Here is a 15569-nt window from a genome sequence, read left to right on the forward strand (position 1 = left end):
AGCTCTGGGCTGTGGCACTAGCAAGCAGGTTCTTCTTTTTTTATTTTTATTTTTGAGATGGAGTCTTGCTCTGTCATCCAGGCTGGAATGCAATGGCACAATCTCAGCTCACTGCAACCTCTGCCTCCTGGGTTCAAGCCATTCTCCTGCCTCCCCTCCCAAGCAGCTGGGACTACAGGCATGTGCCACCACGCCTGGCTAATTTTTGTATTTTTAATAGAAACCCAGTTTCGCCGTCTTGGCCAGGCTGGTCTCGAACTCCTGAGCTCAAGTGATCCGCCTGTGTCGGCCTCCCAAAGTGGTGGGATTACAGGTGTGAGCCACAGCACCCAGCCATCAACTATTACTGTGACCATCAACTGAGATTACACCGGTAAGGCACCTAGCAGGGGACTTGCCAGAATCAGAATTCAATCAATGGTGCAGCTGCAGCTGAGGAGGCTCACAGGTGGGGCTGGGACTCTGTGCCATCACCCATAGTCCCACAACAGAGGCACAGACTCAGCTCTCTCCTCGGTCACACAGCTGGTAAGTGGCATTTGAACACCCATCTGTCTGTGCATGCAGGGCCTGGCCGGCAATATGGGCATGCAAGAAGTGAAGAGCTGGAATGTGTCTCAGGGGCTTCTCCTAGGGCCTAGCTTTCGGCTGTTACTGTCCCTTATCCTTGCTCTCCCAGCCCAGAGGGGGCCTTTGAGCTGTGCCACAGTCTTGCTTCTTGTCTTTGTGTTCCCAAACCCATCCATGAAATGGGGGCAACAGTTGTCATCCTGACCTTGTGCGGAGTGCCTGAGAAGTGCTTGCAGAGCCCTGAGCATAGGCCTGGTGCCTGGCGCACAGCCATTGCTGAACTTTAGGATCCTTCCCTGTGCCTGGGAGGACCAGCCACCAGGAGGGTCTATGGCTGGCCTGGTGTGTCCAGGTGAACAGCCAGGGTGCAGCTACCACCGAAGGACACTAGGTGGAGCCACAACCTACCCCCAGACCCAGGAGAAGCTCCAGGTTGGGGGCCGCGACCTTCTGGGTTCCAATTCACCTTTTGTGCCTAGGAGGCCAATTCTTCACAGGACTTCACATCCTGCCCATCTACCTCCCCCAGTCTTTCACCCCCTAGATCAACCACATGCTCCACCCTGCATTCATCCCTCGCTCACCCATCCAACTGCCCATCCACTTGTTGCCTGCCCATCAACGTACACCAGGCTACCCCCCTTTGCCCATCCATCTTCTTGTTCCCAACATGACCTAGCCCCTCTTCTGACCCCTGTCACGTGTGCCCTCTTCCTCCCTCTCACACACATCCTGACACCCTCCCAGCTGGCATCTCCCTGTCCCTAAAGCCTTGGTTCTCTGTCCACTTCCTTGACTCCTGAGACCCCAAGGCTGTCTACAGCCCCCATGGACCTCCACTCACTGATTTCTCCTCCCTCCCCACTCCCTAGACACAGGGCTGCCATTTGCTGGGGCTGATGCTGAGCCTGGCACTTCATGATGGTGCGGGGAGCAGGCACCATGCCTGGTGATCCAGAGGGGGTCCTGTCGACACAGATAAGAGAGACAGAAGACCCAGCTACGTATCTATCTTCAGAAACATGCTGGGTCGTGGCTGCCAGCCTCCACACCCCAGTGCCAGCGTCACCCCCACGCACACTCACATGCTGGTGCATCAGGAACAGGCTGTTTAATATTTCATGACCGACACTCAGCGGCCTAAATTATTCACCCCGTAACCAAGGCACAGTGAGTGCCGGGGTCTTGGGGATCGGGGGCTGGTGGGGGCCCACTGGGTTCTTTCTGTAGAGGCCCACAGGGGTGTGCACAGCTGGGGGGGGGGCCAGACCTGCGGTGAGCTCTGCTCTCCCAGCACCCCCCACTTGGCAGAGATCCATGACCCGGGGTGCCCAGCCAGCCAGAGAAGGTCTGAGAAGCTGGCACCAAGCAGGATCTGAGCAGCAGGGGGCAGTGGTACCCACAGCCTCCTGCAGGGCCGCTGGCTGGCACTCCCAGCCCAAGTTCCTGGCACAGAATGAGCCCTCAGTAAGTGCTGGAGCTCATCACCATTCTTATTAGTATTTCACCATCTGCACTCATGCGCCCCATTATGGAGTCAGAGCCTCCAGCTTGGAATACCCCAGAACATGGGGCAGATAGGCTGATGGGCTGGGTGGGAGGGGGTCCTGGCTCAACATCCCCTTCCACCTTGGCCTGAGGACAAGAACAACAATGGGCACTCTCACAGTCACTGGGGAGTATTACAAATATATGGATGAGCATAAGGACCAAAATGAAATTCCCATCACACACCTGGAATCCAAGCACCTTGGGAGGCCAAAGCAGGAGGACTGCCTGAGCCTAGGAGTTCGAGACCAGCCTGGGCAACACAGAGAGACCCCCGTCTCTACAAACAATACAAAAATGAGCCAGGTGTGTTGGTGCACACCTGTAGTCCCAGCCACTCAGGAGGCTGAGGAGGGAGGATCACTTGAGTCCAGGAAGTTGAGGCTGCAGGGAACTATGATCACACCACTGCACTCCAGCCTGGGTGTCAGAGCAAGATCCTGTCTCTAAAATAAATAAATAAATAAATAAATAAATAAGAAAATAAACAAAATTCCCATCACTAGAGAGAGGAATTAATAAAAGTAATAATAGTAAATAATAATAATAGTGATAGCAGCCACCATTTACTGAATGATTACTCTGTCTCAAGCACTGTGATGAGTACAACACACACGTTCTCTCAGCTGGTCCTTGTAACAACCCCACAGGACAGGTGTTAGCATTGTTCTCCTGGTACAGATGAGGAAACGGAGGCACAGAGAGCTAAGATCACTCTGTGAGAAAGGCAGAGCCCCGATCTGAGGCTGCATCTGATGCAGAGCCTGCTTCTGACTCCAAATGTGCCACGTCTACACCCCTTCTGCTCTTGGTCGGTCTGTCCCTCTGCCTCCCTCCCTCCCACCGCACAGGCCACTGCCCTTCCCCGCAGACCTCACTGCTGGGAACTCAGGAACACTCTTTGCCAGCTGCTGGGGCACAGCCCCGCAGGAGGACCCGCAGGGAGGGCCCCGGCTTCGCTATAAGGAGGACCTGGCTCGAGTCCCGTGCCTTTGAGCTGTGCCACAGTCTTGCTTCTTGTCTCTGTGTTCCCAAACCCATCCATGAAATGGGGGCAACAGTTGTCATCCTGACCTTGTGCGGAGTGCCTGAGAAGTGCTTGCAGAGCGCTGAGCACAGGCCTGGTGCCTAGCGCACAACCATTGCTGAACTTTAGGATCCTTCCCTGTGCCTGGGAGGACCAGCCACCCCGAGGGTCTATGGCTGGCCTGGCGTGTCCAGGTCCTGCCAAGTACGGGCCAGGCTGGGCATCATTTCTGCTGTGGGGAACACTACCTAGAGGGGAGAGGATGGGTCTTGGGGGAAACCTCTGACTCCCAGACCCCTGCCAGCTCTAGCCCTGACCACAGTGACAGCTGCAGAAAAGTGCTCCCAGACCAAGCCCTTGCCCTTTGCCCTGGCTTTGACCCAAACCCTCTTTGTAGGTCAGAGGCTCCCTGGCGATGAACATATAAATCACGATTTGTTTTCTTTCTCCTGGGAACAAAGATGCTATGGATGAACTGTAACTATTCATCAAGTCACCTCTGATTACACAAAAGAAACACGGGTCGCCCGTGTGGGCTGTGGGAATCTCCGGCGGAGACTGTTGCCAGCTGACTGCCAGCACCGCCGCAGGGAGTGAGCTGCCCATGGAGCCAGACTCAGGCTGAAGAATGATTCCCGCGGCCCTCCCCACTGCCAGCAATGCCTCCCCAGAGGGAGGCCAGGAAGAGGCTGTCCCTCCGAGGATAAGTCCAGTTGCGGCCTTGACTGCTTTGAATTGAAATTCACGGAGGCTTTGGTGGCTCTACGGCTCTTGGTGTCCTCCAGTCAAACTTCCTGGCCTATGTTAAAAGATTCCCAAGTAGGCCTGGCCCAGGGAAGAAATGCAGCCCTGATTTGAGAAAGGTTCTACACCTCAGCCCATCAGCTAGCATGGAATAGTTCCAGAAGCCTACAGTTGCCTGCAACTCTCCCAGCCTCCCAGGTCTTCCTCCTGGCCCATAATTAGGCCAAATTTGACCCCACCTGAGGCCTCTGCACCTCCCCACATCACTGCCAGTTCCATCACGGCAGGGCTGCGAGGCCGACCCTCTTTTCATTAGAGTCTCAGCTCTCCTCTCCTCAAAGATGCCTGGCTTCCCTGACCCCTCAACTTAAAGAACCATCCCCATCACTTCCTACCAAACTGCTCATTTCACTATATAGCACTTGTCACTCCTGAATTATCTTGTTCTCCTATTCCTCAGACCCATACACACATGGATAGAAGAATGTGTGGCTGACGTGATGACAGGCCGGGCAGTTGGGTGCACCCAGTTGCTGTTTGTCGAATGAATAAATATGAGAAGGGACATCCAGGCCAGGAGTAAGGGATGTCTCTTCACTCATGGCCTCAGCCTGGCAGGGCAGGTTAGGTCCACTTGCCAGATGGCCTCGGGAATGCCCAGAGGGGAGTTTTGTCTAGGGTCACATGCAATGAGCTGTAGGCAGAGTGGACAAGTCCCTGGGATTCCATACCCACTCATTCAGCAGACGTTTACTGGAGTCAGGCTCTGGGCATACAGAGCCGGCAAGACAAAGCCCCTGGCCTCATTAGTCAGGGACAGACAGGATGAAAACACACATCTGTCTGTGTGATACAGGGCCTGGCTGGAAATCTGGGCATGCAGGGAGTGAAGAGACGGAATGTGTCTCAGGGGCTTCTCCTAGGGGTTAGCTTTCGGCTGTCATGCAGGATGCACACAGAATGCAAAGCCAGGCAACCATAGGGCAGCTGGGAGGCCAGGTGCAGTGGCTCATGCCTGTAATCCCAGCACTTTGGGAGGCCAAGGCGGGCGGATCACCTGAGTTCAGGAGTTCGAGACCAGCCTGGCCAACATGGTGAAACCCCGTCTCTACTAATAATACAAAAATTAGCCGGGTGTGGTGCCATATGCACCTATAATCCCGGCTACTCGGGAGGCTAAGGCAGGAGAATCACCTGAACCTGGGAGGTGGAGGTTGCAGTGAGCCGCACCACTGCACTCCAGCCTGGGTGATAGAGCAAGACTCAAGTCTCAAAGAAAAAGTGCGGCAGGGAATAAGGCCAGCGGGAGAGTGAGTGGGCATCGTGGGCGCGGGTGACAATTTCAGCGAGGCTCAGGGTTGGCCTTGCTGAGGTGAGGTCTGGGCAAAGACTTGGAGGAAGGCAGGGAGCAGGCGGGGATCTCTGATCCCTGCAGAGGGATCAGCCTCTGGGAAGGCAGGGGCGCTGGCCTGTTAGATGGGACCACAGCCCGGAGGAGAGACGGCCTCTGGGCCATTGTAAGGAAGTGAGCAGCCTTCCCTGTCAGTGGCCAGAAGCCTGTGATGGGACTTACTCTTTTTTTTTTTTTTTTTTGAATTGGAGTCTTGCTCTGTTGCCCAGGCTAGAATGCAGTGGCGCAATCTCAGCTCACTGCAACCACTGCCTCCTGGGTTCAAGTGATTCTCATGCCTCAGCCTCCCAAGTAGCTGGGACTGCAGGCGGAAGCCACCACACCCGGCTAACTTTTTATCCCCCTGAGATGGAGTCTTGCTCTGTCGCCCAGGCTGGAGTGCAGTTGCGTGATCTTGGTTCACTGCAACCTCCGCCTTCTGGGTTCAAGCGATTCTACTGCCTCAGCCTCCTGAGTAGCTGGGATTACAGACACCCACCACCATGCCCGGCTAATTTTTGTATTTTTTAGTAGAGATGGGGTTTCACCATGTTGGCCGGGCTGGTCTCAAATTCCTGACCTCGTGATCCACCCGCCTCAGCTTCCCAAAGTGCTGGGATTACAGGCATGAGCCACTGCACCAGACCAGGACTTGCATTGTCTTTTCTTTTCTTTTTCTTTTTCTTTTTTTTTTTTTTTTTTGAGATGGAGTCTCACTCTGTTGCCCAGGCTGGAGTGCAGTGGCGCAATCTTGGCTCACTGCAACCTCTGCCTCCCGGGTTCCAGCAATTCTCCTGCCTCAGCCTCCCGAGTAGCTGGGACTACAGGCACGTGCCACCACACCCGGCTAATTTTTGTATTTTTTAGTAGAGACAGGGTTTCTCCATGTTGGCCAGGCTGGTCTCGAACTCCTGACCTCGTGTTCCACCCGCCTCAGCCTCCCAAAGTGCTAGGATTACAGGTGTGAGCCACTGCACCCAGCTGGACTTGTGTTTTCAAAGGCTGCGGGTGGACATGGACGGGTGAAGGCCAGGGCCTTTCAGGCTTACTGGGGACTTCCCCTTTTCCATTCTGGAGTGCACAGCCTCACAGAGCCTGGCTGCTTCCATGGCCCAGCTGAGCCCAAGGGGTTCAGGTAGCCCCCACGTGAGGCAGAAAGGGGGTTTTTCAGAAGCCCTGGGACACCCCAGCAGCGTGCTGCTTACAGAGCCCCAGGGCCCAAGGCTCAGCTCTCCCCCTTAGAAGGGTAAGGCAGGGGCACTAGGCCCGGTTAGGCCACAGCTGGGACCAGGAGCTGCTGGTGGAGACACGAGATGGTCTCGGGCTGTGAGGGGCTTCTCCGGACTCCACCAGGCCCTTCCTTTCCCAGAGCCTCCACGTGGGTCAGGGGGTCAAGGACGGCAGCCACCTCCTCAGTGCAGACACAGGCCCCGCCCCCACGCCGTGCTATCAGGTGAACTGACAGACACCAAGGGTAGACCTGGGGCTGGTGATTAAAAAGGAATGAGCCCCCACGGCCTGTGGCAGAATCAGGGGCCTAGTGGGAAAGGGACCACCCCAGGCAGAGCCTCCAGCCTTCTAAGGGGGAGAGTTGAGCCCTGGGCCCTGGGGCTCTCTAAGCTGAGAGCTGCTGGGGCTTCCCAAGAAACTCCCTTTCTGTCCCAGGTGGGGGCTGCCTGAACCCCTGGCTGTGGGAGCAGCCACGATCCGTGAAGCTTTGCACAAAGGAAGGGAAAAGGGGAAGTCTCCAGTGGACTCGAAAGGCCCTGAGTGATTAGGACCTGGACCAGGAGTGGGAGAGAGATCCAGAGAGGAGGTACAGCCTGCTCAAGGCCACACAGCAAGCCAGTGGTGACCACAGCTGGCGAATCAGCCTCTCTAAAACACCATTTCTGTACCTGTCATCTCCACGAGGCAGGGAAGCTTGTCTGGTTCACCAGTGTATCACTGGCATTTAGAATATTGCCTGGCACATAGAAGATGCTCAATAAACATTAGTTGAATGAGTCCATCTGTAAAATGGGCTGATTACATAGCTACTGCTCGGGGTGGTTGTGTGGCTCAGATGACATTGGGTGGTGCCAGACCCCTAGAAGATACTCAGCACCAGGTTCTTTTTCTTTTCTTTCTTTTCTTTCCTTCCTTTCTTCCTTTCTTTTGTTCGTTCCTCTTTTTTTTTTCCTTTGACAGAATCTTGCTCTGTTGCCCAGGCTGGAATGTAATAGCATGATCTGGGCTCACTGCAACCTCCGCCTCCCTGGTTCAAGTGATTCTCCTGCCTCAGCCTCCCAAGTAGCTGGGATTACAGGCATATGCCACCTGTACAGGCATAGCCTGGCCACATGCTCAGCTAATTTTTGTATTTTTGGTAGAGATGGGTTTTCATCATGTTGGTCAGGCTGGTCTTGAACTCTTGTCCTCAGGTGATCCACCTGGCTCGGCCTCCCAAAGTGCTGGGATTACAGGCATGAGCCACCGTACCCAGCCCCAGGTACTTTCCAATCCCCTTCCAGTCTAGTCTGGTCGGGGGTAGGGGAGGCTTTCGGGGAAGGAGGCACCTGCTGAAGTTGATAAAATCTCTGGGCTAACTGGTTTTCCAGCTTGCTGTGACTGGCAGCACCCACGAGCCCAGGGGAAGAGCCTGGAGCCTCCTCACTCCCCAGCCTGGAAGCTCAAGCCTCAGGGTCCCAGCTGATCCCCGGCTCCCCGACCCCCACAGCCCTGCCCAGCTGCTCAGGCCCTGGGGCAGCCAGAAGCAGGTGTGAGGGAGGCAGGGTGAGCTCCTGGGCTCCAGGACCCTCCTGGGAGGGTGGCCACCAGCCTTGGGGCCACCTGCTCTTCACCCCTCCTCACTCTGCCCTGATTGGGGGTCTGGACCCCTTGTTCCCCTCCATCAGCCACAGGAGCTCCTGCCAGGAGGGCCAACCCTCCCAACTCAATCTCCCTGAGACCCAAGGCCTGGGACTTGCCTAGCCCAGCTCCTGCCAGCCCCATGCCTCCCACCTGAGAGATCCCTTTTCTTTTTCTTTTTTTTTTTTTTTTTTTTTTTTTGCCCCCTTGAGATGGAGTTTCACTCTTGTCGCCCAGGCTGGAGTGCAATGGCACGATCTTGGCTCACTGCAACCTCCATCTGCCGGGTTCAAGCGATTCTCCTGCCTCAGCCTCCTGAGTAGCTGGAATTACAGGCAAGCGCCACCACACCCGGCTAGTTTTGTATGAGAGATCCCTTTTCTACAAGGGCTCAGAGGGAGGGTCCCACGCGGCAGCAGCCCCTGAGGTCACTGTGACAAGTCCTCTGCTTCTAGGGAGACTTGGCCCCATGAACTGGATAGACGGGGAGGTGTGGGGGACGTGCAAGACATTCCTGCAATCTCAAGTGCTTTCTATTATAACACCCCAAGGTGTAGCCCTGGAATTAGCTGAGCTTCCCCGAGGCTGTCCAGCCTTCCAGCTCCTCTGCAGCGTGTCACTTCCATGTCCCATGGCCACCCACAGCCTCCCTAGGCAGGATTGAGTTTCCCACCAGCAGGTCTGGGAGCCCTTCCTCCCTCAGCACTCACCCACGTGCCAGTGAGAGAGCTGAGCCTTGTGAATAATTCACAGCGATTCACAGCAGGCCCCAGAGGCTCACAAGAGCATGAAGCTGGGCCACCTGGGTCCCCTGATTGGGCCCTGTGGCCTGGGGCAGCTCAAGCCTCTGCCCTCCCCAGCTCCCAGCCCTCATATCCACAGCCTCGGTGAGCAGGAATCCCTACCCCCAAGGTAGGAGGTTAAGTGGGTACCCCAGCCCCCAACCCCAATTCCCAGCTGCCCCTCCTGCATGAGCCCAGCCTGGCAACCACACAAAGACACCTTCTTATCAGTCGAGTCACACGCTGCTGTGGGGAATGGAGCCCAAGCCCTCTGTCCACCTCCCTGAGATTCATGGTGACTCCTGAGGGGATGGCAGCTCATCAGTCCAGGCCATCTGGCCACTGAGTCAGCACCAGCACCCAATCACACACAGCACCTGGCATGGCCTGGGAGGGGGTCAGGGTCCCCCAGCCCCGGAGCCCTGGAGGGCGTTCCACAGCACAGCCAGTCTTCCTAACACCTGGGATCCAGCCCACGGAGGGATCACGGCTTCTCAGTGAGGAAGGCTCAGGGGCTGGCGGTCCCCACCAGCACTTGCAGAAGGTGGGCTCAGCATCTTCCAGTTCACACTTGGGCCATATTGGTCCCGCCATCAGGGGCACCTGCCCCTCTCAAGACCTGTCCTTCTCCTCTGCTTGAAGTGAGGGGGTGGGACAGGTGCATCAGAATCACCGCCATGAGGATGGGGACATGTCCCAGGTGTGGCTCCCAGGCCCCAACCTGGAGAGTCTAACTCAGGAATCTGGGACAGCCTCCAAGAGGTGCTGACAGGAGCCAGTTGGAACCCTCTACTCAAGGGTCCCTGGGGCCCTCCTAGTCTAAATCCCACTGACTTTCACATGATCCAAACCCTAGCTTGTTTGGAAGCAGCGAATTCATACCAAAGCGGCCACCAAGAAGGCCTGGCAGGCCTGGTTGTGAAGCGCCCCCTCCTCAGGGTACCACCTGTTGGGTCTCCCACTAACCAAACCAGAGAGCCCCTTCTTAGCAAGGATGGAACCAGGCCCAGCTCCCCTGTCCTGGGCCGAGGGGACCACTGGAGCCCAGCCTGGTGGGTCCTAGGGCCACCCTACATCCACGCCAGTGTGCCTGGGCCCAAGAGGCTGCAGCTGTGGCCACCTTGCCACATGGCCATATGGCCAGAACTGGCCTCCAGCTTGCTCCCTGGTGGCCAGGGGCCCTGCCGGCACACCCAGAAACTAACCAGTGGTGGGGACAGGCCAGACCCTCTCACCTCGTAGCTGCTCTCATACTGAGACTGGGTCCACATTCACATTTACATCTCAGGCTCCCACTTAGACTAACGAGGGTCACCCATCAGAGCACCCCACTCCCCGCTCAGACCCGTGTGGCATCTGGCACCCTACGCTCTCAGACAAGGCCTGGGCAGCTTTCCCCAGGATCCCTGCCTCCCCAGGTGCACCTAAGACCTGAGTCCCTCCCTCCCTCCCCAAGACTCACACATGCCCCCTGCTCTGTACGACCCCCAACCCCACCCGGGGGAGCTCCCAGCCCACTCCCCAGGAGGTTTGGGATCCCCCTGCTTCCCTTGATAGTGGGAACGGGCTGAGGGGCCACAGGAATTAACGAGTTGCTCTCTGGATGGCCTCCAGCCAGGGGCTCTGGGGCCAGGAGGTGGGGTGGGGGTCTGGGAGGGGCCTTTCTCCCTTAACTGCTTGGTAACTGATGGGGTTCCCTTTGTGTCTGTTTGACTAGGGCCTAGGAGGCGCTCCTGCCCTTGCTGCCCCCGACTCCATCCTGAACGGTCTTGCAAATGAGCACAGCCTGAGCCAGACAGAGCCCCTGCGGCGGAAGCAGCCCAAGGGGAACAGGTGACTTTGGCCTGTGTGCCCAGCCTCCCAGGTCCAGCTGCATGCGGCCGGACAGCTGAGGATGCTGGGAGCACCTGCTTGCAGGGCTCTGGGGGCAGCCCCAGAAGGGGTTTTCCAGGAGGGGAAAATTTCATGTTGAGTGGGAGCCATTTCTCTGGCCTGGCCCTCTGGCCCCAGGATGGCCACTGGAGGGATCATTGCCCTGGAGTGCCAGAGAGGCGTGGAAAATCCCAGGCATCCCCCAAAGCCCTGGCCCAGCCCACCCAGAGGACCCCTTAAGAGGGGTGATCTTACTCAGGGTAGTGCCCGACGAGAAGCCTCAGGGAGGGGAAGTCTCCTTTGGCGGCAGCGTAGTGGATAGGCAGGGCGCCCATGTCTGTGGCCGCGGTGGGATCCCCACCGCCATGATGCAAGAGCCAGTTCACCACCTCGGGATGGCCGAAGCGGGCAGCCAGATGCAACACTGTGGCACCAGAATTGTCTTTGTCCTGTGGAGGAGAACCGGTTCAAGTCCTAAAGCCTGTTGCTGCCCTGCCCCTGGCTTGGGCCACTCCCGGACTCCCACAGGCCTGGAAGGTAGCTCTGTGCTGTCTTCCCTGGAGGCATTGGCCAGGCCTCACTCAGCAATGGTTTTTGGGGTCAAGCAGATCCTGGGTTTGAGTCCTGCTTCTGTCCTTGGGCAACAAATTGGCCCTCTCTGTACCGTAGCCAATAGGCAGCACCGTGCAGGGCTTTCAGAGGCTGCAGGTCCTGACTGCGAGCTGCCTACACGACAGGCACCTGGTTGTCATGGCAGGAGACTGGCTCCAGGCCCAGGGCCACAGCCCTGACTCCCAGGGGCTCAGGGAATGCCTGACGGAGTGACACAGGGTTACTGGGCTGAGCAGGGCCAGGAAGGGGGGTTGTGGGGCTGTATCAAGCTAGCATCAAGATTGGGGGTCACCCCCTGCATCCAACACTTGCCCCCGATCTCTCCACCCTTCCTAGGTGTCACGTGGGAACAGAGACGTCCACCTTGGTGCGCCTCCAGCAACCTAACCTCAGTGCAGAAAACTGGCCCCCTCCCCCAGCAGACTTGCCAGTGCCCAGCCACAGGAGCAGCCTGTGTTCTTGCCCCCGTGGAGGTGGAAGTTGCTGGGTACTGGTGGGAGGGTCTGGGGCAGTCAGCCAGGGGTGCTAGGTGCAGGCTAGTGGTGGCCTCTGGGAGGGCTTGGACAAAACTCCCCCCAGGGACCTCAGAGCGGGTGGGGCCAGAGGTCTGGGCCCAGAACTGCTGAATGTGTCATCAGTGCACACCCCATTGTGTGTGTCTGCTGAGAAAGGGGCTGGAGGGGAGTGCTTGTGGGACCTGTGCTGGGAGGAGACTCCCCGGGAACATCTAGACACAGAGGCTGCTGCACTCGGCAGAGTGGGCACTGGCTTGGGAACAGAACAACCTCCCAGCACCATGCACATAGGATGACAGAGGGGTGGGCAGGGTCGTGGCTGCAGGAGGCAGTGGACACACTTCACTAGGATCAGGGAGTAAAGCCTCTCTGCCCTGCCTTGCCCAGAGAGAGGGCACTGTGGTTACAGACTGGCAGGGGCAGCAGGAGCTGGCAAGAGACCCCAGGCCTCAGGAAGCCAAATCACGGTGGGAAGAGAACCTCTGAGGCTCCTGTGAGACATGCAAGGTAAAGAGGGCACAGAGGGAGCTGGGGGCCCTGGGGCCACTGGTAGGGTCTTCAGGCAGCCTGCAGGGTGGGGGCAATGGCCTGGCAGTCCTGCTAAGGAGGCAGGGAGGAAGATGGGGCAGAGAATGTGATGGCCCATAGGAAGCTGAGGACAACACCGAGGCCCCTCCTGTGTGCTAGAAAGCTGGGAGTTGGGGGGCACCAGAGACTGGTTCAGTCTGTCCCCTCTGAGCCCAAAGGTTGGGGCTAGCTAGCGGGCACCCGGGCAGAACCATGGTGAAATGTGACCTAAGCCCCAGCTCCTGAGAAAGGCGCTCCCTTCCTATTGGCCTTGGGGATTGTGGGTCTGAAGCTCCAGGGGTCCCACTGGCTCTGGGCCTCTAAGTGGTGGAAACTGTAAGGAGAGGGCCACAGGCCTCTGGGATCTGGCCTGTGCCTGTCTAGGCTGTCCAGCTGTCCAGGCCCCAGGAGCCTCATGTGCGGTGGACCACACCCTAAAGCAGCTTATCTCTCTGGGCTGGGCAAGCCCAAGGATCCAGGTCATCCCCCCCACACTTTCTCCCCCCGCACCCAAGCCTGCCCAGCCCAGAGGGCAGGAGACTTGATAAGCTGGGCCCAAGGCCACCTGCTTCTCCCAGCTCCTCTGCACTGGCCAGGGAGGCTTCTGACCAGGGCTGGACACTGGATCAGGGAGGCATGCCACCGCCCAAAAGAGTGGGCGTGGGCCACGTGACCAGGAAGCCCTGGTAACAGGGCTCACTGAGAGATACCAGGTGGGCCATCTCCCAGGAAGGGTGGGAAGGGGGGCTTACTATCTGAAGGCAGAAGGTGGGGGTGGCCTGGCCATCTTTGGGGAATAGTAAGCCAGTTTAGAGTTACCCTGACTCCTCCCCTTCCATCTCCAGGTCACCCAGTGGTCTAAGTGGAAAATCAGTTGTGGTCCTCCCTCCCATGGCTGCCCCCACAACCAGAATTTCATCCAAATCCCTAACTTCGGCCTATGATACTCTCTGGCCTGGCCCTGGCAGCTTTTCCCTCCCTCACCCACTCTGCACATGCTGCCTGAGGCTGGCCCTCCGACAGGACAGGAGCCTGCACGCCTCGGGGCTCTGCACTTCTTGTTCCCTGTGCATGGAACTGTCCCCACGGCTGCCTGGGTACCTGCTTCTCAGCAGCCAGGACTCCCCTTGGAGGTCACTGCTCAGAGTGACCAGGTGGGGTCTGGAGGCAGCAAGAATCAGCCTGGGTTGGAGAAGCAGCTGACAGCTGGGAGCCTTGACAGCACTGATGTCCTGGGGTCAGCCTGGGTTATGGGGAGACCCCCATTTACCACGGCTCATCACCCTTCCCCCACACCCTGGCTGGGACACCTGAATCTCAGCCTGGGGTAGGCTCTGGGATTTTGCCCAGCCTCCTTTCAGATCCGGTCCTGGAGGACACGGGCGTCTGACTCTGCTGCCCAGGCCTTAAGTCCCACCCACTCCCAGGACTACAGGATCAGTGCTTTGCTTCTCCCGGTACATACTAGTAACCACAAGCTCCACGGAGGCCCCTCCCTTCTGGCTCCCATCACCCAGGTGCGCTTCCAGGGAGCACCCAGGCTCGCCAGGGCGTCTGCCCCAGTACTGGCAAGCCAGGGAGCCCATTCACCTGAGGGCCTCTGGAAGGAGCTCCGTGCAGGGTTCAGCTGGGCCAGGAGGTGCCAAACCCCACCCATCCTTGAGCCCCCGGGGGACTCTGGGCCAGGACTCTCTCCTGAGAAGGAAGCCGCAGTGCCCCTGGCGAACCGCGCGGACCCACCTGCACTCTGCAGCCGCCCTGCGACAGCAGCCACTGCAGGCAGGCGAGGTGGCCGGTGGCGGAGGCGTCGTGGGCCGGTGTGGCGCCGTTGCGGGCGCGGGCCGCGGCGGGGAGGGCGGCTTCCTCCACCAGGAAGCGCAGACAGTGCAGCTTCCCGGCGCGGGCCGCGTGGTGCACGGGCAGCGCGTCCAGCGGGTCGCGCAGCGAGGGCCCCAGCAGGCCTGCGGCGTGCAGCGACCTCAGCACGTCCAGCTCGCCCTGCCGCGCCGCCTGCAGCGCCTGCTCCAGGGCCATGGTGCCGCCTGCGGCGCCGCGACTCCGCACTCAGCGCCTTCCCCAGGACGCCATGCACGTGTCCTTGCGGGCCAGAGGAGCCCGCGGTGCGGCCGTCGGGGATCTGCGGGCCGGGAGGCGGAGCGGCTGTGGGCCCGGCCTCTGCTCCGCGCTGCCTGGCGCTCCGTTCCGCCGCGTTCTGGGGCCCCAGCCCGCGGACGCCGGCTTAAGCCTCTGGCCCGCCCCCACCCCGCCCCGCCCCTCCCCGCCCCTCCCCGCCCCGCAGCCTCGGCCGGAGTTCCCCGCCCGCCCCCGCTGCGCCGCTGGGACACTCGTGCGACTGGGGCAAGGCGCCCAGGGGCTTCTCTCCTAATTTGCTTCACGTAACAGTTGAGATCCCAGAGGGCAGCAAAACTGGGTTCGAATTGGAGAGCCGTCCAGGCACAGACAAATTCATTCATCTGCCCAGTGCCCTCTAACTGCGGTTCTAGGCGCTGGCGACGCAATTCCAGAGGTGATGAGGAGTGATTGTCGGGACCGCGTGGGCGGACAGGGAAAGGTCTCTGAGGAGGTGCCGTGGGGCTGGGTTTGAGTGGCGAGAAGGGTATTCCAGGCGGGGTGGGGAGCACGAGGACAACCGCCCTGAGGCAGAAGCAGCCCTACCACGTCCCTGAAGGGCTCTGGGTCGAAATCCCCGGAGATTGCAAAGAGCCCTGCCTTCCAGGGTCCCTCCAGATCCGAGAACTGCCCCCAGAGCTTCCAGCGGGAAGGGCAGGAAGGCAGGACAGGAACCACTAGTGCGCTGGGAACGCCATGGCCTCAGGCCGCCTACAGCCGCTGTCGGGGTGGAGGGGCTTCCAGCCACACAGAAGGCAGGGATGGGTCCGGGGGTAGGGCTTGTGGGGAGACGCGGGAGCGCCAGCATCCAGAGAGAGGGGGCTGAGACCCCTGCAGGGGCGCAGGAAAGTGCCAGAGGGCGCGGGCAGGAGAGCTAATGTGTGCCAAGCCACCCTGCCGGCTCCACTGAACACCAGCCGTGGGAGCGGCTAGTGCCCAAAGGACGCGAGGAAAAGCTGACA

The 15569-nt window shown here is 59.0% G+C and overlaps 1 protein-coding gene across 5 annotated transcripts in view; it reads right to left on the reverse strand.

Annotated features, from left to right (window-relative positions):
* ESPN (espin) overlaps positions 1-14691 on the reverse strand; it is a 36702-nt gene extending 22011 nt beyond the window's left edge. For 4 of the 5 annotated variants that reach the window (XM_055262150.2, XM_055262149.2, XM_055262147.2 and 1 more), the window contains exons 1-2: positions 14218-14691; positions 11039-11232 (exon numbers count right to left, since the gene is read on the reverse strand). In XM_055262150.2, the coding sequence (XP_055118125.1) occupies positions 11039-11232; positions 14218-14511 (488 nt within the window). In that variant the 5' untranslated portion in view covers positions 14512-14691. The remainder of the gene's footprint in view (positions 1-11038; positions 11233-14217) is intronic. The other variant, XM_055262146.2, reaches the window with a different exon arrangement.
* Between the last annotated feature and the right edge of the window lie 878 nt (positions 14692-15569).

This window comes from Symphalangus syndactylus, chromosome 22 (genome assembly GCF_028878055.3).
Source record: "Symphalangus syndactylus isolate Jambi chromosome 22, NHGRI_mSymSyn1-v2.1_pri, whole genome shotgun sequence".
Classification (NCBI taxonomy): domain Eukaryota; kingdom Metazoa; phylum Chordata; class Mammalia; order Primates; family Hylobatidae; genus Symphalangus; species Symphalangus syndactylus.